This window comes from Myotis myotis, unplaced genomic scaffold (genome assembly GCF_014108235.1).
Source record: "Myotis myotis isolate mMyoMyo1 unplaced genomic scaffold, mMyoMyo1.p scaffold_m19_p_20, whole genome shotgun sequence".
Taxonomy (NCBI): Eukaryota; Metazoa; Chordata; class Mammalia; order Chiroptera; family Vespertilionidae; genus Myotis; species Myotis myotis.
Genome location: NW_023416325.1, coordinates 4,554,052 through 4,576,082, shown reverse-complemented (window position 1 = coordinate 4,576,082; position 22,031 = coordinate 4,554,052). Strand labels below are relative to the sequence as shown.

General features: G+C 56.4%; 1 protein-coding gene across 5 annotated transcripts in view; it reads right to left on the bottom strand.

Annotated features, from left to right (window-relative positions):
• Window positions 1-4,402: 4,402 nt before the first annotated feature.
• ACACB (acetyl-CoA carboxylase beta) overlaps window positions 4,403-22,031 on the bottom strand; it is an 86,237-nt gene continuing 68,608 nt past the window's right edge. For 4 of the 5 annotated variants that reach the window (XM_036353890.1, XM_036353889.1, XM_036353891.1 and 1 more), the window contains 17 exons: window positions 21,222-21,377; window positions 19,884-20,006; window positions 19,510-19,779; window positions 18,065-18,162; window positions 16,985-17,105; window positions 16,085-16,195; window positions 14,841-14,984; window positions 14,133-14,253; window positions 12,499-12,595; window positions 11,377-11,473; window positions 10,822-10,957; window positions 9,428-9,605; window positions 7,986-8,098; window positions 7,589-7,743; window positions 6,881-7,051; window positions 6,649-6,785; window positions 4,403-6,035 (listed from right to left, as the gene is read on the bottom strand). In XM_036353890.1, coding sequence (XP_036209783.1) covers window positions 5,909-6,035; window positions 6,649-6,785; window positions 6,881-7,051; window positions 7,589-7,743; window positions 7,986-8,098; window positions 9,428-9,605; window positions 10,822-10,957; window positions 11,377-11,473; window positions 12,499-12,595; window positions 14,133-14,253; window positions 14,841-14,984; window positions 16,085-16,195; window positions 16,985-17,105; window positions 18,065-18,162; window positions 19,510-19,779; window positions 19,884-20,006; window positions 21,222-21,377 — 2,355 coding nt within the window. In that variant the 3' untranslated portion in view covers window positions 4,403-5,908. The other variant, XM_036353893.1, reaches the window with a different exon arrangement.

The following is a 22,031-nucleotide window of genomic DNA, read 5'->3' as shown; positions in this document are numbered from 1 at the left end:
TGTCCGTCATGATTCCGATCTTCCCCGCGTGGACGAAGGGGGGGGGGGCGCCACACTTTTGGGTCACCAGGGCTTCCTAAGGGCAAATCGGTTTGAAAGAGAGGAGTGGGAGGGGGGGTGGAGGGGCTTTGTGTCTGGAATTTAAGGCGCCCTAATGGGAAGGAAGCAAACTGAACGCTGGAAAGCGCGACCCACGCAGTGAGGGGGCACGAAGCTGCGATGCTGAGTATTCATTGGCACTTGTCCATTCCATTGCCCTGTGGCCATTTTAATGTGGTTTTTCCCTCTTGTTGCCAATTACTGACCTGCCCAGTGGCGGGCTCTGTAGACAGCCGGGGCGGAGGGGAGCCAGGTGCATGGCGTGGAGAAAGGGATCTCCCAGCTAGTGGCTTGAGCAACTAGATGTTTTGGGGGTGGGGGGGAGTTCCCCAATCCGCAAGCCAGAATTTTCCAATGAACCAGCAGGTCAGCCAGCCCCCGGGGAGGCTGGGGGTTCAGCCCTGTCTTGAAGAGCCATCTCTAAATCCTCAGACACAGCCCCGTGCTGCCCGTCTGCCCGGCTCTGCCGGCTGCTTTGTGGGACACGCCCCCACACGTTACGAAGTTTGAGCTGTTGTTAATGAAGCCCCGAGTTCAGGTGACGCGGGGACTATGTAAGCGTAGTATTGGATAACTTGTCTGTCAATAAAGGCTGAACGGCAGCTCTGTGGCTCCCAGGGCGGGGTGGGCGGGGTGGACAGCAACATCACACCTCGCAGGGCAGACCCTGTTTACAGATGGGGAAACTGAGGCCCAGAGAGGTGACACCACAGCCACACGAATCCAGGTCTTCTGATGCCAGGTTCCCATCACCCCGGACACTGGGAGGAGACTGTCACCACCAATAAGTTAGCACGGCTGCCACTTGCTGTCCCTCAGTGCCAGGCTCCTGACGGGCACCGTCTCAGCAGGGAGGTGAGCCCCTCTCAGGAAGGGGAGGGTGGGGAGGACTCTAGTCCAAGTGAAGAGGAGCACCGCGTCCAGCGCTCAGACTCCAGAGCCGGAGCCCAGCGGGACGAGGTGGGGCTACCTCTGGCGACCCCTGGGGTGGACGGACGAAGGCTGCGGTGCGAGCAGCTGCACCCTCACAGTGCCAGGCCCCGGGCTGGGCACTGCCGTGAACCAGCTGTCAGTCCCCATGACAAACCTGACAGGCGTGTCATTCATATTACACCCAGTGTGCAAATGAAGAAACTGAGGCTCAGGACACAGACACCAGGGGTGAGGGCATGAGTGGGGGTGAGGGCATGAGTGGGGCATGGGGGGCTAAGGACACGTATGTAATGCCTTAGTCAATAGCGAGGAACAGGCTCAGAGGGTAAGCAGGTGACTTGCCACCCAACACAACAGCAAAAGGATGTGATTAGGAGTCTAACTCTTAAGCCCACCCAGGAAGTGGCTTGCAGCCTCCCTGGGGAGGCCAGATTCTCACACTCTCTCTCTCTCTCTCTCTCTCACACACACACACACACACACACACACACACACACACACACACACAGACAATTAGCAAGTAAAAGGGTATGCGAGGAGGGGGTTGGGGTGGTATGAGGCCGTGCTGAAGGGAGCCCCCCAGTGGAGACCAGGCAGATGGCAGGGCGAGGATGCCTGCAGCACCCCAGCACCTGCTTCTCAGCTTGGCTCCAGGGGGGCCCTGTGACCCAGTCCCGGCCGAAGAACGCATCACAGCCTCCAGCTGCCCCCAGCGACTGGTTGGGGTCAGAGGGCAAGTGACCGAGGCCTGTGGGTCACAACCCGTACATAGCACCACCCAAGGACTCCCTAGAAGTGACCGGACAGGGGCACCCTCCGGGGCGCTGACCCGGGAGGAGAAAGCCTGAGCGGGGGGTCACCATGAGGAGAGGGTGGGAGCCGTGACGAGTCTGACCTCCGTGCCTGACACAGGCAGGTGGGCCCAGGCCCCACAGGCAAACCTGCCAAGGTCGCAGCCACAGGCCAGGATGCACTGACACCGAAGGAGGCGTGAAGGGGAGACCGGAGGGGCCGGCTTCACGGAGGCTCGCTCTGGAGATGGGCAACTAACGGGGCACCAACCACCTGAGCCCTGCCACCTGCCGCACTGAGTCCAGCACTCACAGGCGGCCTCTCCCTGAAACTGCGTGGCCACCCACCCAGTGCAGGCATGGTCCCATTTCCCAGGCGAGGAAACTGAGGCCCAGAGATGGTGAGAAATCACCCACATTCTAACAACCAAAGTCATCAAACACTGGCGAACGTGTAGGGGGGCTTATTCCTCCTCCTCCCCGTGGGACGTATAACCCCTGGGGTGGGCAGAAGAACGGCCTAAGACTCCTTATCCAGAACCCGAGGCCATGTTACATCAAGGGGCATGGAGGGAGCAGGTGCAATTAAGGGTGCTGATTAGCTGCCCTGAAGAGAGAGTCTTCTGGATTCGCCAGGTGAGCCCAATGCAACCACGGGATCCTTATCAGGAAAAGAGGGAGGCAGGAGGGTCAGTGTCAGCTCTGAAGGTGGAAAAATAAAACAAAAAACCAGAAAACCGCATCTTCCCTTAGAGCCTCCGCGAGGACCCAGCCCACCAGCACCCTGGTTTGAGCCCCCTGAGCCCCATGTTAGACTTCTGACCGCCAGACCCGTCAAAAAATAAATGTGTGGTGTTTAAGCCACTGCGTGTGGTCATCAGGGCGGCAGCCGCAGGAAACACACATCACCCTGTTCACAGAGGAGGAGACGGAGGCTCAGAGTGGCTGAGCACTTACCTGTGATGAGTGACGCGCAGGACGGATTTGGACGCCCTTCCTCCCCAAGGTCTCCTCAGCCTCAGATGGCCCGGCGGGCGGGCGGACGTGGGAGAACCTCCGAGGGTACACTGCTGGGCTCTGACCCCAGGCCTGCAGGCCTGCCGGCTCCTGGAGTAGCGTTGGCTCATCAAGGAGGTTTAGGGAGGGGGGGGGGAGATACGGCCAGAGCGGGGCACAAGGTGCTGGAGCCAGGGACCGCCACCTCGTGCCCACCTGTTCTTCCTCTGGGTGTAGATGCCGGAGCCCTGAGTGGGGGGGGGGGGGGGGGGGGGACAGGACAAACGCCAAACTAAGGACTGAAACGTGGAGAACTTCCTGGGCGGGAGGCAGGGGGCGTGGCAGCCCGGGCAGGAGCAGCTGGGCGGGCGAGGGAGGCACAGGACTGGCTGATGGTGTTTGTATATCCCGTCTGGGGTGTTGGGGAGATGCCAGTAAAAAGACTCAGTGACTTTTGAGTTAAAATTACTTCTAGGCGACCCCTCTTAGGATGGCTACCCCTCTTAGGATGGCTACTATTAAGAAGAAAAAGCTGCCCAGCCAGCGTGGCTCAGTGGTTGAGTGTTGACCTATGAACCAGGAGGTCACGGTTTGATTCCCGGTCAAGGGCACTGGTGGGGATGTGCAGAAACCAGAAGCCTGCGTGCTGATGGTGGGATGTAAAATGGGGGTGGGCGGAGGGAAACAGTATGAAGGCGCCTCAGAAAAATGAAACAGAACCATCATATGACTCAGCAAGTCGACCTCCAGGTATAAACCCCAAAGAAGTGAGAACAGACTTGACCAGATATTTGTACATCCACGTTCATAGCAGCGTTACCCACGGCAGCCCAGCGGTGAGAGCCGCTGCGATGTCCGTCGGTGGGTAAGTGGATGAACAACACAGTGGACTGTTAGCCACCTTGGAAAGGAGACGCTGACACGTGCTCTAACACGGATGCACCGTGAGGCCGCCACGCTAAGTGAGCTAAGCCGTGGCAAAAGGACCAATACTGTGGGATTCCTTGTCTGAGGTCCTAGAGCAGCCAAACTCCAAAAGAGAAAGCAGATGGTGGTTCCCCGGGGCTGGAGGGGAGGGGGACACGAGGAGTTAGTGTTAGTGGGTTTGGAGTTTCAACTGGAGCCGAATAAAATGTTGTGGAGACAGAGGGTGCTGGTGATGGTTGCACAACAACGAATGTACTTCATGCCACTGCACGCCAGACTGGTACGTGTTATGCATATTCTGCCACAATAAGCAATGTCTTCTAGGCCCTTGGCCTGTGTTTCCTGCAGACGACGCTGCTTGGAGATATACCACACGGGTCAGGGTATCACAAGACAAAACTCCCCCTCAACTGCATCCACAGCCAGTAGCCTGTCGTGTTTGTGATCGAGCTGGAGAGGCTCGGTACTCCCCCTGTAGCCTTCAGGGGAGGAAGTCCAGTCCCGGCTGTGTCCTGAGCTGGGGGCTGGCTGCAAAGCCAAACGGTGGCAGGAGGATGGCGAGCTCCGGGGGAAAGTCGTGGGGGGGGGGGGGGGGGAAATCACCTGGGGAGGCGGGCTGCCTTTGCTGATCCAGATATTCAGTCAAGGCCAAATGCTTCCTTTAAAAAATAATTTATTCCACACATCTCATGGTGGGTTCCTCCACCCCCAGTCCCTGGGTAGCAGCTAGTCGTCAACCGGTCTCTCCCTGCAGAATCAAGGGGCGTCCCCGACACAGAAGACATTCGGTTCCCAAAGCAGCACGGGCTCCCCTCTCCCTGGCCTCGGGATGGAGCCACCAGTAATTCATCAGTCCCCCACCCCTCACCGCCCCTACGCCAGCGATGTCATTAGCTGGTGACCAGACTTTTTTTTTTTTTTAACTCAAGACAGCCTCAAGCATCTGGCGTGCGAGGGGCTTCCCTGGGCAACCATTGTCCTCCAAATTGGCCAGGCGTCACGTTGGATGTTCTCAAACTGCCCGTCACTGACGTGGGGGTGGCCAGCTCCCCCCATGGCCGGCACCCAGACGGATGGATGAGGCCGGGAGGGCAGGCCCTTTTCTGTGCAGCCTGCGGGGCTGTGCTGGTGGGCGTGTCGCAAAGGCTCCCTGAGCAAATCGGCGTGGTCCTGTGGCCCAGTCCTGGGAGACCAACAGCTCTGCCCCTCGGCTGGATCCCGCCACAACATCAAGGCACCGGAGGAGAGGGTGATGGTGACTTGAAGGGGCCCCCCACAGGGGTGGTGGCCATCCCAGCCCTGATGCCTGTGAGCAGGTGGGCTGTGAGTTTGAGAGGGCTTTCCGCTGCCTCTGGAACCCCAACAGGGCAGGAGGGTACCTGGAAAGGGTGGCCAATCCCGTGGTGGGGGCGGGGCTGGTCCTTGTTCTCAGAGGGATGGGCAGGCAGGGGGCTGTGAGCCTCCCAGAAGAGATCTCCATGTGCCTGGGACCTTACCCCTGGGCAGCTCTGCTCATTTTCCACTCCTTTCCCCAAAACGGAATCTCTGCCCCTCAGCGCTAAGCACGGCCTGCCGATGGGCCAGCCCTAGCGACTCACTAGGGGACACTGGGGAACAAGATTCCATTTTATTCTCTTAATAAATATCACGGGTACCCTTGCCCGGGCGACTCGACAGTCTCCAAATAGCATTGTTACAAAAATAGGTTTCTCTTCTTCGTCTTGTCTCTTTATTTCTTTCCTCGGCCTCTGTGTTCTGCTGAAATATAGATGTTTACAGCAAGAGCCGGTCTCCAAGTAAAAAAAATAAGATCCCATGATCTGATATAAAACGAGCCTCAAAGGACACCTGGGTCCCGCACGCCAGGCACCAGAAGGGAAGGGAACCCGGGCGCTTGGGTTCAATTCGATTCAGTGATGCAGCAAAAATGTCTTCAGAGACAAATATTCCCAACAACGGAGAGGAGGCGCTTTCCGCCTGGAGAGGGCGCTCCTGAGCGGTTTATTGGACAGGAGTGAGTTGGGAGCCAGCAGCCCTGCAGAACTGCCCGAGGACTTTTTGTTTTAAAAAGCAAACCCCCAAGGTCCTGGCAAGGGCCTGCGGTCGGCGGGCCGGTGCGGTTCCTCTTGCCCGTGGTGCTGCGAGTGGCCAGTGGGCAGCGCTCAGGTGGAGGCCGGGCTGTCCATGGTGGACAGGAGGTGAGCGACCTGGGCCCGCTGGGCGGGGCTGATGTGCTCGCTCATGTACATCATGCAGTCCACAGCCACCTCCGGGTTCTCTTGGACCAGGCTGCAGGGGACGGGAGAGAAGGGTTGGGGTCACCCAGCGTGGCCCTAAGAATCGCTGTGCAGGGCCATGTCACCTTCCTGGGGGGGCAAAAACCCTGAGCTCCCCAACCTCTTCCTGCTGTGGTCACCATGGGGGGTGACGGTCCCGTGGGGGGCAGGAGGGAATACGGCCTGGGGGTCAGGCTGCCTCGAGGAACGACAGGGGACACTACAGGTCACTAGTTGTGTTACTGAGACCTGAACTTCAGCTTCATGCCCCTAACGGGGTCCCACATGATCTACTTCCTTCCTTCCAGGGGACCCCCTGAGAATGGGGGTGAGCAAACCATCCAGAAAGGCTGATACCGAATGGGAGCCAGCAGCCCAAGGCCTGTGGGTTCTCTGGCCATGACCTTGGACAAGCTGCTTTCTATTCCAACACGATCCTGAACTGAAATCCTCGCACACCCTTGCACGGCACCCCCAGGGCTCTGGGGGAGTCGCGGCCTCTTTGCTGGGGGCTGGGCCCAGGGCTGTGGTGGGGACCTCGGGGCCTGCAGTGTTGGGACAGGCAGCTGGAGGCCGATCCCAGCTCTGCACTTGCTGGTCAGTCCGAGGGATGGGCGGCCACTCACCCTCGGATGGTCTTGAGGACAGAATCCCGCTTCAGGTACTTGATGTTCTCGCCGATGGTGGAGCGCAGGCCGTCGCCCACCTGCCAGTGCTGCTCCAGCCACTGCACCACCATCTGGTTGTTGTCCCACAGGTAGGCCTGGGGGAGCGGGGGAGCAGAGGCTGCCTCAGGGGGGCCCTGCGCAGCCGCGAGGCCCACCCAGCGTCCACCCGCCCGCCTCCGCCCTGGCCCACCTTGACGGCGCCCTCCGTCTCCACGAACCAGCGGCGCAGCATGGACTGGATGTGCACGTGGCTGAGCTCGCTGCTGACCTGCAGGATCTCCTGCTTCACCTGGTCCTCCAGCAGCAGGCGGCGCAGGCGCCAGTACAGGAAGGTGCGCGAGGTCCTCCACTCCAGGATGTCCTGCGGGCAAGCCCAGGCCTGAGTCGCCGCTGCCCGGGGCTGAGCCGGCGCTGGGAGCGGGCTCTGGGATCATGCCCATTTCACAGGCCAGGAAGCTGAGGCCGGGGAGGTGAAGACACCTGCCCGAGCAGTGGCAGAGCCAGGACTTGGCAGAACAACAGACGGGCTTCCCAGAGGCAAGGCGTAGCAGGTGACTGACTCTGGGACGTCCTCTTGGGGGTGGGGCCCTGGGGCAGGGGTTGTGATGGCCAGAGGTGGGTGAACACGGGGCAGAAACCACGCTTCCCACATCCGGCTCAGCAGTTACAGCCACACACAGACTGGTGGTCCCAAACCTCCCTGCCTATTGAAATCTCTTGGGGATTTGGGGGGAAAAATACTGATGTCGGACTCCCACTCCCGAAATCCTGATGTAACTGGTCTGGACATGGGCTTCGGGATGTTGTGAAGCTGCCAGGGCGAGGCTGACATGCAGGGTGAGCCCAGTCTCCTCCCTGAGCTGGAAGCCAGTGCCTGGCCGTAGCCGCAGGTGCTTACGGAGATGACGCCCTTCTCCAGCATCCTGCCCGGCGTGTCGTGGAGGTCGGCGAACTGCACCGCCACCTGGTGGTAGATGGGCAGCAGCAGCTCCTCCCGGGCCTTCAGCCGGCCCTCCAGGTCCTTGCGCTCCTTGTCGGACAGATCAGCCACTCCTGCGGGCCCGGGCACAAACCAGAGTTTGCAGGAGGCCTGAGCTCTAACTGTGACCGCTCCCCCAAACCAAGCTGCTCCTGTAGGGTCAGAAGCACCCCCACAATGGCGAGATGGGGCCGACCTGCTACATGTGAACATTTAAAATCTCTCCCAAGCTGGTAGCTGTTTGGGTAGGTCTCCCACAGCGGCGTGGGCTGGGCCCCCCCGACCGCGGAGGGTGGCGCACGGCAGACCCTCGCACCTAACTGCTCCACGAGCTTCTTGTAAGTGGGGTCGATCCTCCTCATGGCCTTTATCTGGTCTTTCTTTCGGAACTTAATCTCCACTGTTCCCTCCGGCTCCAGAACGCCCCCCCTGAAAAAACAAGAGGCAGGGGTGAGGTGGGCGAGGGGTCCCCCCGCCTGTGCCAGCCAGCCAGGAGACATGGGGTTGAGGCAAGGAACCAGGACGTCTGGGTGTCAGTTCCGAGCTCTTTCACTGACTCGCTCTGTGACCCTGGGCAACTCACCTTCCCTCTCTGGTCCTCTGCTTCTATATCCGTACAATGAGGGGCTGAGCCTGTGTTTTAAATAAAGTTTCTGAACTCTAGGAGGCCCTTTCCGCTCTAAGTGTGTGACTTTTTCCAGGACAGTACAGCCCTCCGGCCCCTCAGCTGGTCCTTCTTGACCTTCCTAAGGGCTGCTCTCCCCCAGCCAGGGTACCGTTTCTTATCTCCTTACAGCTCTCAACAGCACGATGAGGAGTCCAACCCGGTCCCATAGGAGCTGCCCTCCCATATCCAACCCTCTCACCCACCCCTCAGATTCCTCTGGCCCCCTTTTCCTGTGATAACTTGGAAGCCCTGAGGAATATTGTATGTAGCTCTGAGCTTCCTGGCAGCCAGAGCAAAAAGTGAATGAGGCTGCTCATGCCTGAGTCCTCCAGGAGGATCTGGGCACCCTGGACGTGGGACAGGGTTAGCCGATCTGTGCCCTACCACAATGCCTAGCATTGCCTGGTATGTGGTAAGGTGCTTGATACATAGTCACTGAATGTATGGATGAATAAGGGCGTGAACACAGGAATAGGATGCCTGTATTTTGGGCAGAACTACTCTTAAGGCCTTTATATCCTGTACAGCACATAGCAGTGAGTCTTCACTCTGCCAAGGTTTCTTTCCCTGAAGACCTGGTATCCTGTCATGTGAGTCTTCATTCAGTCGTGTGTTTGCCGCTATTTCTCAACCACCCAGTTGGTGTGACTGTGCCAGGCAGGCCCTGGGTTATAAAACTGGACAAAATGCAGCCCCTTCAGGAACTCAGAGCTCTGGGAGAGACTCAGAGTTCAGTGAGGACCAGGTGACTGGTTCTCACTGGTCTTATTTCCCTTTTCATCCTGGCTGCCAGGTAGCTCAGATGCTTTTGGTCTTTCCTTACTTGATTGCAAACTTCCTTGGGGAGCAGAGGAGTGTAAGTTAAGAGAGAACAGACAATTCCTCCACCACCTCTTTGCTTCGGCCACTTGCTCTAATGAGAAAAACCCAATTGGATACTGGACGCGAGTTTCAGGTTAAACTGGAAGCGCTCCATCCTTCAGAAACAGAGCGCCCCCGAGATCCCAAGCTGGTGGCTCAAAGGTGAAGGGGCCTCCGACTGGCAGAGAGAATAAGAGAAGGCTGAGCCAGGCTGAGGGCGACACACCCACCTGCTCTCTTTGTCTGCGTACATCTCTATGCACAGGGGGTTGATGGTGGAGTCCAGGACCACCCAGGAGCCGCCCCGGAGCTCCGCGTAGGGCGGGATGTAGATGAGGATGGGCTGTTTGTACTGCCGGAGGCCGTCCACGATGTAGGCCCCGAACTTCAGCACCTGGTCATACATATCTGAAAAGCAAAGCGACTGCCCCGTGAGGCGGCTCCGGCCCAGAGCTCATACGCAAGCAGTGTGTGTTGTGCTGGGGGCTCTGGGAAAGCGTGCGCGGCTGGGAGGCTGCCTGGCTCTGTGAAAAGAGCCTGGGCTGAGAGTCAGGACCGGCCCAGGCACAGGGGGCTCAACCATCTGTGTGGTTGTTGTTTTTTAAATACATTTTTATTAGTTTCAGAGAGGAAGGGAGATGGAGAGAGAGGTAGAAACATCAATGATGAGAGAATCATTGATCAGCTGCCTCCTACACGCCCCACAATGGGGATCCAGCCTGCAACCCAGCCATGTGACCTCCTGGTTCACAGGTCAACACTCAACCACTGAGCCACGCCGGCCAGGCTTAACCATATATTTTATAACAGGGGTGATGTGTCCGTGCGACCCGGGAACAGTCGCTCGCTCTCCCTGCCTGGGCCTCCATGTCCCCATCGCAAAGGGAAACATGAGGGCATCGAGCACTAAGGTCCCTTCTGGCTCTGCCTCTGCCACACCCTGTCCCACGTTCCCAGCCACAGACGCACAGTCCCTTCTGCTCTTACTTCCCAAGGAACACCCAGGTATGTCTCTCCAAGTGCCAGACACCCTCCGTGGTCACACTAACGCAGTAATAAAGTCAACTGTAACCACACGGGCCCGAGAGGGGCCCATCGCAGCCTGACCTTGGCCCCCCGAGGTTGGCCCTATTCATGACCCCCTTCACAGAGGAGGGAACTGAGGCTCAGAGAGGTCGCCCAGCGAGTGAGGACTCACCCCAGGTCTGCCCGCTTCCCAGGCCAGCTCTTTCCTCCACACCCCGCTGACAGCCACGGTACCTGCCAACATGCTCGGGGCTGACTGCCGGCCACAGAGGCTCCCAGCAGCCCCCTGAGGAGGGCGGGGCATCTTACTGAGTGGGGAGCATGGAGCTGACTGCCCCATCCCTCGGCAGCTTCTGGGACGCCCCTCCCCGCCCTGCCACTCACGGCGTGACCTCAGGCAAGTCCCACCAGGAACCCTCAGTTTTCCATCTGTGAAATGGGCTGTTTCCAGAACTGCTCCCATTCTCAGGGTTGTGCAGGGGGCTCAGCTAAGACAACGATGGGACCAGATACAGAAAACACGGTGTCGCCACCCCGAGGGGGTGTCCTGGGTGCTGGCCCTGTGGTTTGAGGGCACCCACAGGGGAGGCTGCCTCACCTTTCATGCCACCGGAGAAACCCCTCCAGTTGGCAAAGATCATCAGGGGCAACTTCTCCTGGTTGAAATCCTTGATAACCTGGGCAGTCTTGTAGGCGGAGTCCGGGAACCACACCTGGCCCGCCTGCTGGGTGATCTGCAACACAGAGCCAGCCGCCTGAGAAGGCTCTGGGCAGGAGCGGCCTCGGGACCTGGGACAGGCGGGCACCCTGACCAGCGTGGGCACCAGCACCAGAGCCAGGCTCACAGGGAGGGCGCCTCCCACTGCAGCCCAGAGAGGTCCTGCTGTCCGTTTACAGGCTCAGAGGGGCCTGAGCTCGTCAAGCCAGAGGGATGGGCGAGAGGCGGGAGGGACTCCCGGGACCCTCTGGCATCCTCTGAGGAGGAAACTGGTGTGGAAGGTTCTGCCACCGCAGAGAGGGGGCTGGGGAAATGGCACTGAGTTCCAGGCTGTCTCCTCCGAGCCTCTGAGCTGGAGAGACAGGTTCGCAGCCACCAGGACCCACACCTGTGGCTGAGCCCACGAATCAGCAGCCCCAGCCCCCGGCCCCTCACCTTGGCCTCGGAATCCAGGTTGGCGGGGTCTGCGGGCACCACCACCTCCACCGTCCGCGTCTCCACGGCGATCACGCCGACAGGGATGCCCCCCAGCCTGCGAGGTGGAGCACAGGTGAGCGGGTGCAGGGCGCACCCCCAGGCAGTGCAGGGGGCGGTGGGGCCCACCCAGCCCGGCTGTCACACTACGGGTGTCCTGGGAGTGGGCAGCGGTGGCTGGAGGGAGGCTTGCAGGGCCAGCGCTGCTGTCACTGCAGGGAGTTTACTGGACGGCAACGCAGCTGTCCAAAGCAGTAAGCGCCTCGCGAACCGGCAGCTGGAAAGGTCCCGTGGTGCTCACTGGGGCCACGGCCACCACGGGAGGGGAGGGCCCGCCAGTGACAGCCTGAGGCAGCGCTGGCTGCGAGGACTCCCCGTGATGATGCCACGTTCTCCGTGCCACGAGCCACCCGGGGCTACCGAGCGCTTGGAATGGGGCGAGTATGACTGAGGAACTGACACGGCACCCCCTTTCATTTTCATTCATGCACATTGGAGTTGCAGCCACCACAGTGGGCAGCTCCATCGTGCCAGGCGTCTGCGGGGTGGACTCTGAGGATGCCGCTTAGGGCTCCATAAAGAGCGGAACTCTCCCTCAGGCCCCTGGCGTCACCTAAGGAGATGATGGCTCCACTGCTGGGGAGTGAGCTGCTCAGCTCTGAGAGCATTCAAGCAGTGAAGCCTTCCACAAGCTATGCTGGACAACAGGATTCCTGCCCGTGGCCCTCCCGAAATGGAATCCCGTTGTGAGTGTCTGTGCGGTTTTCTAGCCAGACTCCCAGGGCCACCTCTGAGTCCCAAAGGGGTCTGTGGCCCCCGGGGCTGGAGCGCCCTGTCCCAGGGGTGGGCCAGGGGCAAGGATCCCAGCCCCCAGCCAGAAGGTGCCCGAGATGCCTCCCAAGGCCACAGACAAACCGAGACTTTATGAAGAAGCTTGTCGTCCAGAAAACCACCCACCAAATTAAGTCCTTCCTTTGGGAAATCCTGGGGCCAAGAAGCAAGTGTCGCTGGGGCCACCTGTCCTGGCACCTGGGAGTCCCCATGCCTGGCGAGGCCAGGGGTGCAGCCTGCGTCCTCTGTTACCTTGCTCGTCCCGTCACCACGGTCTGGGCCCAGGGCGCCAGGATTTCCCTGAAGCTGCCCTGGTCGAAGAATCCGCTCTGCCAGGACCCCTTCAGAGCTGTGGGCAGAAGGCAGAAGCCCGGGCTGAGGGGCCGGGTGGGTGAGGACCCCCGGGGTCCGCTGGAGAGGACAGACTGTTCTGGGGTTTCTCTAAGGACAGCCTGACCTTGACCCCACAGCCCAAATGCTTTTTCCCCGGAACACGACACAGATCTCAACCCCTTGCAAAGAAATAGACAAATAAGTAATACAAATTTTAAAAATTAAAAACAAAAAAACAGAACAGGTCTGCAAAATGTATTCCAAGTCAGGGATTCAGTCCATATAGAATATCCGACCACATCAATCCCCATCAATGCCAAACACCGAGAGGCCCTCATCACATCTCTGCTGCTTCTTCCCAAGAGGCGAACAGCTGATGGGCGCCTTCAGGGGGTGGGTTTCAGAAAGGGACCATCTGCCCCGAAAAACTCATCCGTGACCCCTGACCTGCTGGCTGTAGCTTAATAACATTGAATCTCCCATTTAACAGAGTAACGTGTTCAGTTTCAGAGAGATAGATAGATAAGTAGAGAGAGGGAGAGAGGGGGGGAGGGGGAGAGAGAGAGAGAGGGAGAAGGGGGGAGAGGGAGAGAGAGGGAGGGGGGGACGGGGGGGGGGGGAGGTGTGACAAGTCGGCTGCGCTCCTGGAGGGAAGTGGTGATGTGAGCCACCCCTCGGTGTGCATGACTGCAGGTTGGATAAGAACCACCAAGCAGCGGGAGGGTCTCAGGTTGCAGGTGTGGGAACAAGGCGGCCCCACTTCAAGGTCAGCCTGAGGCCTGGCCGGATGGAGAAAACCATCACTAAGAAGTTGGACATTTTTAAATCAAGATAAAGCCGGCCCCCTCTGTGCGCACAGGTGAGAAGGGCCAACAGAAACGGAAGAGGGGGAGCAGGCACGGGGCTTCTTGCTGGCAGAGCCCAGGCGCCTCCCAACAGGCCCCCCTGCACTGCGCAGGGAGGAGCAGCCGAATGCTGAAGGTTCAGCCTTCGAAATCCGAGACTCGGGGCGATGGTAACAGGGTAGCTCGGCTTTCCTGTCCTGTTCTGGGTGCTCAGAGTGTAATCATATACCTCCAGGGGACAGACCTGCTGCTTTCGGAGAGGGAGAGGATGTGCGTGTGCAAGTGCATGTGGTAACATGCATGCACATGAGTATCTGCATGTGTGTGTGCATGTATGCAGAAGAGGTGAAGTTGCCTGTCCTGGGTAAACTCACAGACAGCTCCGTTGTGAAGGTTTAACCAAACAGAGAGAGAAAGAAGGAGGGAAGAGGGAGGGAAAGGAGAGAGAGCAGTCCTCGAAATCCTGACGTGCCAGCCAGGGCTCTGCATCTCATCTCCATCCTCAGCTCCAGAAACCGGAGGCTGGTTCCATCCTCCTCGGTCAGTCACTCGGGAAAGGCACAGAGTAAAACCTCAATTCCTCCGCGCTCTCCGCAGGGGACCTCAGGCACCCCCTCAACCCCGATGCTCCTCACCCAGGGCTCCTGCGTCTCAGGCCCAGGAAGGAGACCCGAGACCCAGGTCTCAGGCAAGTGCCTGGGGACTTACTTGGGTGAGACCTTCCTGCAAGCATCCACCGGGGGTCGTAGGGGGCTCTCGACGGGAAAAATTCAATCTCTCTGTCAATGGGGTCAGTGGGTGTGATGATGGGGACCGGGCTGTGATTATCCTGGAAAAGAAAGCTGGGTCTCCAACTCTGCTCCCCGGGTTCGTCAGCAACGCCTGTGACCTGCCCCTCGCGCTTCCCTCCTCTGACTGTGACTGTGGCTGGCTGCCCAGTAGAAGCCCAACCCAAACAAGCTCGTCTCTACGATTCTGAGTAGCATTGGTTGAGGGCCCACCAAGGGCTGGGCTCCAAACGTCATTTCACTTCATCATCAGGGTAACACTCTGGGGGTAGGGGCTATTGTTGTGCCCATTTCACAGAGGAGGAAACTGAGGCTTGGTTGTCCCCAGGTCTGATTGCTACTGAGGGGGAAGCCAGGAATCAAATCTAGCCCATCCCCTCCTAAAGGATCAACCGATGGCATCACTGGCCATTTATTTTTCTTTTTAAGGCCAAGAACAACTAGTGCAGGGTTGGGTGCCTGGGAGGGAGGGAGTCAGGGAGGGAGGGAGAGAGGGAGGGAGGGGTAAAGAAGCATTCACCCCACCACACCTGCAGGGCTCCCTGCTCCCCGTGCTCCCACACCACACAGCCAAAGAACGTCATGACAGCGTCTCCAGGCTCTAAGCTGTAGGAGAGGGATGCTGCACCTTTGGCATGTAGGACAGCCACTCCAGGATGGTATAAACGCCCTCGAAGTCGTCGGGCACGGTGATGTGGGAGACGCCATTGTTATGCATGATCTGCACGCCGCCCAGCTGGTTGTTGGACGTGTAGACCTCTCTGCCCAGGACCTGCTTAGACACGGCCGGGTTAGCAAGGTTCTGCCCGGCCCGGGGACCATCTCCCTCCTGTTTGGTGGTCATCTCCCTCGGTGGCCCTCACCCCGGGCTGCACGTTGGAATCACTGGGAGCTTTTACACACCCGGATTCCCGGGCTGCACCCGGTCCAATTATATTAGAGTCTTTGGTGTGTGTTTTAACTTCTGGATAATTCTAACATGCAGCCCAATTTGAGAAGCAGTGTGTCCTTTGATGACCTTGATTACGATGACTTATGACGACTTTGCTCATCTCAAAAGCAAAACCTGCCCGACTGGCATGGCTCAGGGGTTGAGCATCGACCTATGAACCAGGAGGTCACAGTTCCATTCCTGGTCAGGGCACATGCCCAGATGCAGGCTCGATCCCCAGCAGGGGGCATGCAGGAGGCAGCTGATCAATGATTCTCTCTCATCATCGATGTTTCTCTCTGTCCCTGTCCCTTCCTCTCTGAAATCAATAAAAATAAAAAATAAATAAAAAGGCAAAGCCCTCCCTCATGTTTCTGACTCAGTGGGTCTGGGACGGGGCCTGAGGATCTGCATCTCTAACCCGTCCCCAGGGGGCACTCATGCTGCTGGTTCGGCCGCACTTGGAGACCCTCCATGGGATTTGAGAACATTCTATCAGGGAAGCTTTACAGCAACGCGGCAATGTTGCCATGGCGTGAACAAAGCGGAAACCACACTGCACATTCACTGAGACTCAGCACAGGGAGGGAGGAGATGAGAGGGAAATACACCAGAATTACAGCAGGAGCACAGTTACATGTGGGGGTCTTTTTCCAATTTTCTGCAGGGTACAATGCTGTCTTAGGAATTTTAATAATTTTTGAAATTAACTAATTTTTGAAATTTAAATGTCAGGAACATAGAGCCAAATCCTTTTTGTTCTTTGGTTTTTGCTTTTTTGGCGGGGGTGGGGTGGCGTGGGGGGATTCATAAGAGGCCCAGATATTTGCAAACTGGGAAAACAGCTCTTACATCAGTGGGAATGATACCGGTTTCACACTGAGAAGACACCACCAGGGGACGAGGGGACGGGAAACGACCCCCAGCCCCTTCGCGCTCACCTTGTTGAGGGCGCTGGCTCCGGTCAGGATGATGTGGGAGTTTTCCACCTGGATCACCCGCTGGCCCAGCCTCACCAGGTAGGCCCCGATGCCCAGGGCGCGGCAGGTCACCTGTGGAGACAGGACCCCTTCTGAGTTCCCGAGGCTGCCCCGCCCCCAGCAGGAACCCGATGGACACAGATGGCGACCGGAGTCAGGGCTGAACAGCAGAGGCGAAGCCTGACCTTGAGGCTCCCTTGACCTTGGCTTCCCACCCAGGAGTAACCCCATCAACCAAGAGGGGTGCTTCAGACAGGCAGCAGGCACGGAACGTTCTGGTTCCCCCTCCCAAGGCACGCAGGGAGCCCTTCTGAGCTGGGTCATCCATGAGCTCTCGCAGCCGCTCCCACGACCCAAGGACGGCTGAGGGTGCGTGTGAGACGGGACATCCCAGCGAGGGCTGTGCCGCCTGGGAGTCTGTGCCCAGGTCAGTGCCCCGGCTCTAACAACGTGCTATCACGTGTGAAAGAGTCCGTCGCGGGGGAGGCTGGGGGAGAAGTGCCCGGGACCTCTCTACACTAACTTGTAACTGCTGGGGAGTCCAAAACTATTTCTAAATAAATGAATATGTACACACACACACAGTTGACCTTTGAACAACACAGGAGTTAGGAGAGCTAACCACCACCCCCCCAATAAAATCAGTGAATAACTTCCGATTCCCCCAAAACAATTACTAAGAACCTACTATTGTGTTATATGTATTGGGAGCTGTATTGCTACAATAAAGTGAGAGTACCTTGGCCAGTGTGGTTCAGTGGACCGCCCCCTCGTTATCAACTCTTTCCTTTTGTGACTATTTTAAACTTCCTAAAATAAAAGGTTGAGACACAACAGACAATGAAACCAGAGGAGACTCACCAAGCTGATGGTGACGATCTCGTCATAAGCCAGGGAGCACTCCCCTGCGATCATGCCTGAACCCCTCAGGTTCTCCACGCCCAGGCCATCGTCCTTCCCAATGATGTCCGTGATGACATACCTTCAAGGACCAAACACGAGTTAAAACGCAAGGTGGGGTCCAGAGAAATCCCAGGCTGGCCCCTTTCCCAAGGGCCTGAGGCAGGAGGGGCAAGCAGGGGATAAAGCAGCCAGAGGCAAAATGGAAGTCGAGGTCTGGGACCTTCGTGATTGGCCCTAAAGTTTCTAGGAGACCGTGCGGAGGCTGTCTTAGTGACATGTCATCCCCACCGTGCCTTCTTCCTGAAGCAATTGAGAACACCATTTGGTCTACACAGAGATGGGGAAGCCACTTAGCTCACAATCAATCAATCAAGACTGGTCACCCAAGTGTGAGAGGCACTGTACTTCCTAACCTGTTCGAGATTCACAAGGCACTGAGCACCTTAAAGGTTTGGGGGAGGCCCTTAGGAAAGGTGTTTGTTAGATTTTCATGTAACCCAGTGTTTCCCAAACCTACTTGATTATGGAAATTTCTCCTCCTCCCCACGTATCACCAACTAACATTGCAGAAACCTCAGCCTGGGAAATTCTGATTTAGTCACTCTCACTAAAACAGCAACAACACACCCACCACTTTCTCTGGAAGAGGCAGCTGGTAGCTGTGATGTTCAGGTGGAGCTGACCCCTGCCCCGCCCACACCTTCCCAGCTTGCCAAACCATTGCTGCATCCGTTGGCTAATTTGATCCTGTAATGTGAGCCTGCAGCTCTGGGGACTTCATGGGAGATTGATCTGACCCCCCCTTATAATGTGCTATCTTTTTCAGAGGCACAGCTTATTTGGGGATGACAGGGAGGGGTTCACCTTCGAGAACACCCCAGGTATTTAAGTCATCAGTGCCAAAGCTCCAGGGTCCCACTGTACACACCCCCACCCTCTTGGAAATACCACCACAGCCCGAGGCAGAGAGACAGGTTCCCCAGGAATAGCTGAAATCAACCCCAGGCCAAAGGAGGGAGCCACCTGCCAGTCACTTACCTGGATTCTCCTTCCTCCTCGATGTGTTTGCAGTGGACAGAGTTCAGGGAGCTGATCCTGGTGTACTCTTGGGGGGTCAGGTACAGGTACTTAAAGCCCTTAAAAACAATAACAACAAAAAACATACTCCAGTGAAACTATGAATCCATTTTCCTGCCCTTGGCAGCCACTGTTTTTAAAAACATATCAACAATGCAGAATGGATGTTAATAACGTGTAAACGTGTTAACGATATGTTAACATGTCTGACTTAATACCATGCTCATAAGAGCTATAAACGCAAGATCTGCGTTGTGCTAATGCTTTCCACTCAGCTTCACAGCATCGCCTCCTGTCTCCCTGCTCTGATTCTGTTTCCCAGTTACCTTCTCACTATCGCTCCCCTAGGGCCACTTGACTGTGGCTCTTCCACAAAATACCACCTGTGGGCACGCACGTACAGTGCGATTGAAACTTCGTGGCCCATGTGCAGAAGTCGGTATTTTGTGAAAGAGCCAATGTCAAGGGCCCAAAGAGCCACATGTGGCTCTCGAGCTGCGGTTTGCCGAGCCGCAGTTTGCCGACCACTGCCCTAGGGAGATTTTTCAGACTGTTTTCCTTATTCCCGGCCCACATGTTGTTGTAGTACTCTGTGTGTGTTATGTTTTTCACATTGAAAATCATTTCCTCTTTTGTGTGTGTGGCGGGGGGGCATGATTGCCCCCTTCGAAATGCAGGCTGTGGTTGCAAAGAGGGACTCTGTCCCCTGCATTTTCACGTCATAAAACGTGTGCTCTCACTCCTGTGGCCTTCCAGTGTAGCTGGTGTCTCCACGTCTCCCCACGGTTTTTAACAAATCTCCGAGGCCAGGGACGATGTATATTTCATCTTCGCATTCTCAGTGTTTGCTGCGTTCAGGAGAGACAGTATATATTCCATATCTGTATATACACCCGCATTAGCTCAGGGTTCATAAACCTTTTTCATTACTGTCCCCTAAGGAGCCTTTTTAGGCATGTTTTCCTAACGGCCATCCCCTCCCATGAAATTTAAAATATATATATGTATATATATGTTGTTGTTATTGTTGATTTCAGAGATGAAGGGAGAGGGAGAGAGAGAGAGAGAGAAACATCAATGATGAGAGAGACTCATTGATCAGCCGCCTCCTGCATACCCCACACTGGGGATCAAGCCCGCAACCCAGGCATGTGCCCTGACCCGGAATCGAACCCTGACCTACTGTTTCATAGGTCAACGCTCAACCACTGAGCCACGCCCAGCCGGGCTCCCATGAAATTTTAATACCGATACACCGTATGCCCGTTTATGTAGGATATCTGTGCACTATGTGGAAAAAGAGTAATAAGACTCGTTTCACCCCCTGTGGGCACTGCCGCCTCCACTGGAGATAGGGTGCCAGCCGAGCAGAGCGACGCTGCCACACTGCTCCTGACCTGACGTACCTTGTGGGGGTCTTCGGGGTCCACCCACGCCACCTTGAACACGTGCTTGATCTCCTCGGCGAGGCCGATGCGGGCCCCGCTGTTGGCGGCGAGGTAGATCTGGGGGATGCCCTCGGCCCGGGCCAGCTCGGACGCGCGCAGGTACAGGAGGTCCTCCCCGACGCCGAAGGACCCGATGCGGAAGGTGATGTCGTTGCTGATGAGGATCACGTCCCGCCCTTCCGGATACTCCCGCGTCTTCAGATTCATCTTGAAGGCCACCATGCCCACCTGGTGACGACACAAAGGCGCGAGGGAAGCGGGTTTGTGTCTTCGGGGGGACACTCTCGGAACGGGCGGTTCCGGCCAGGCGCTGGGCTCCGCTGAGACCTGACCTCGTTTCCTCCGGGAAGTCGGTTCATCTCCACCAGCTGGCCCTGCGGGTCCAGCACCAGCTCCGTGTATGTCAGCAGGTCTTTGGGGTACTTGTCTGGGGAGGCCCACAGTTTAAAGAGAGCCTGGGGAGAGGGGAGGCAAAGAAAAGCCTGAGTCACCAGTAGGGAGGCTCATTTACTAGCTCTTTCTCTTTTTAAATCATGAGCTACTTTTTCTTTTCCTATTTAAAAAAAAAATTTTTTTAATTGATTTCAGAGATGAAGGGAGAGAGAGAAACATCGATGATGAGAATCATCGCTGGACTGCCTCCTGCACGCCCGCTACTGGGGATCGAGCCCACAACCTGGGCATGTGCCCTGATTCGGAATCGAACCGCCACCTCCTAGTTCATAGGTTGATGCTCAACCACTGAGCCACACTGGCCAGACAATCATGAGCTACTTTTAACATGCAGAACAATAAATCTCATGGTTTTATCAAATCATAATTTTCTGTAGTTGCTTAAGATTTGTTTAAAAAAAATAAGATGTGGTTGGAGCCCTTATTGTACCCCTCCTCACCCATCCCTGACTCTCCTCCCCACTGCTACCCACAGGGAATCATTACCCTGAATTTAGTGTCTACCAGTCCTCTGCATGCTTGCATGTTTTTTTGTTTTTGTTTTTGTTTTAAATATATTTTATTGATCCTTCACAGAGAGGAAGGGAGAGGGATAGAGAGCCAGAAACATCGATGGGAGAGAAACATCGATCAGCTGCCTCCTGCACACCTCCTACTGGGGATGTGCCCACAACCAAGATACATGCCCTTGACCAGATTGAACCTGGGACCCTTCAGTCTGCAGGCCGATGCTCTATCCACTGAGCCAAACCGGTCAGGGCATGCTTGCATGCTTTTATTTCATCATGTATGCATACATTTAAACATGTAGTAGTCTTTTGCATGACTTAAACTTTAAATAAGTGATATCGCACTACACACATCCTTCTGCAACTTGCTTCTAAAGATTTTTTTCAATAAATACTATAAATGCATTTTCTCATCATTAGGATTTCCTCAATAACATTTTCTTTTCTCCAGCTTACTTTATTGTAAGAATACAGCATGTAATACATGTAACATACAAAATAGGTGTTAGTCAGCTATGTTACCCAGTAAGGCTAACAGTAGATTAGCAGCTACGTTTTGGGGGAATCAAAAGTTATATGAAGATTTTCGACTGCACCAGGGGTCGGCACCCCTAACCTCCACTTTGCTCAAGGGTCACATGTAACTTCTTTTTCTTCCTTTAGATAAGGAGACCCGGGCCCGTGCTGCGTCTCAGCCGCGGGACTTGCCTGCCTGAACATTTCCGGGAAGTCGTACACGTAGGTGGTCCCCAGGGACTGGGCCTGGAACCGCTTGGCCTGAAGCAGGTCCTTGGTGACGTAGGGAGTGTTGATCAGCATCCCGTGCTGGGCTCCTTGTTTGTTGCCAAAGGAGTGAAACATGATCTGGACCAGAAAGAAAGAGAGAGCGTGAGGGAGACACGTCTCCATGAAATCGCAGCGTGGGGAGCAAACCTTGTCACCTTACGGGACAAAGCGAGTGCCTGGCATTGCTAATCTCTCTTCTGCCTCTGTGGGCAGCCAGCACAAGGAGGGACAGTGGCAGATGTGGACACAGCCCCCAGAATATAACTGTGATAGTACCACACGTGCACACGCACACGCGCACACGCACAGACAAACAAGAGGGCCTCAAAGTGGATGAAACCCGAAGGAAGTCTGAATTTGGGTTAACAGCACTGAGCCCGGGTCAGTTTCCTAGTTTGACAAGGTTGGGAAATGGGGTGAAAGTACATGGGAACTTTCTGTGCTACTTATTTCTCTGTATTATTTTTGCAACCTCTGGAGAGTAATTATTTCAAAACGAAAAGATAGTTGCTATCCTAAAAATGGGATATTTCACTCACTTCACAAAAGTCTGTCCTAAAACATAGTTGTGGGAAATACCTATGTCCCTAAGGGAACCGATGAGGGAGGCTGCAGTATAATCACCCAGGGCACCCCACATCCGATCCCGGACATGGTCCCAGAATGGATTAAACACGGAGTCCCTGTTCTTCCCAGGGGAGTGAACAACGAGGATTCAGCAAAGCTTGGAGG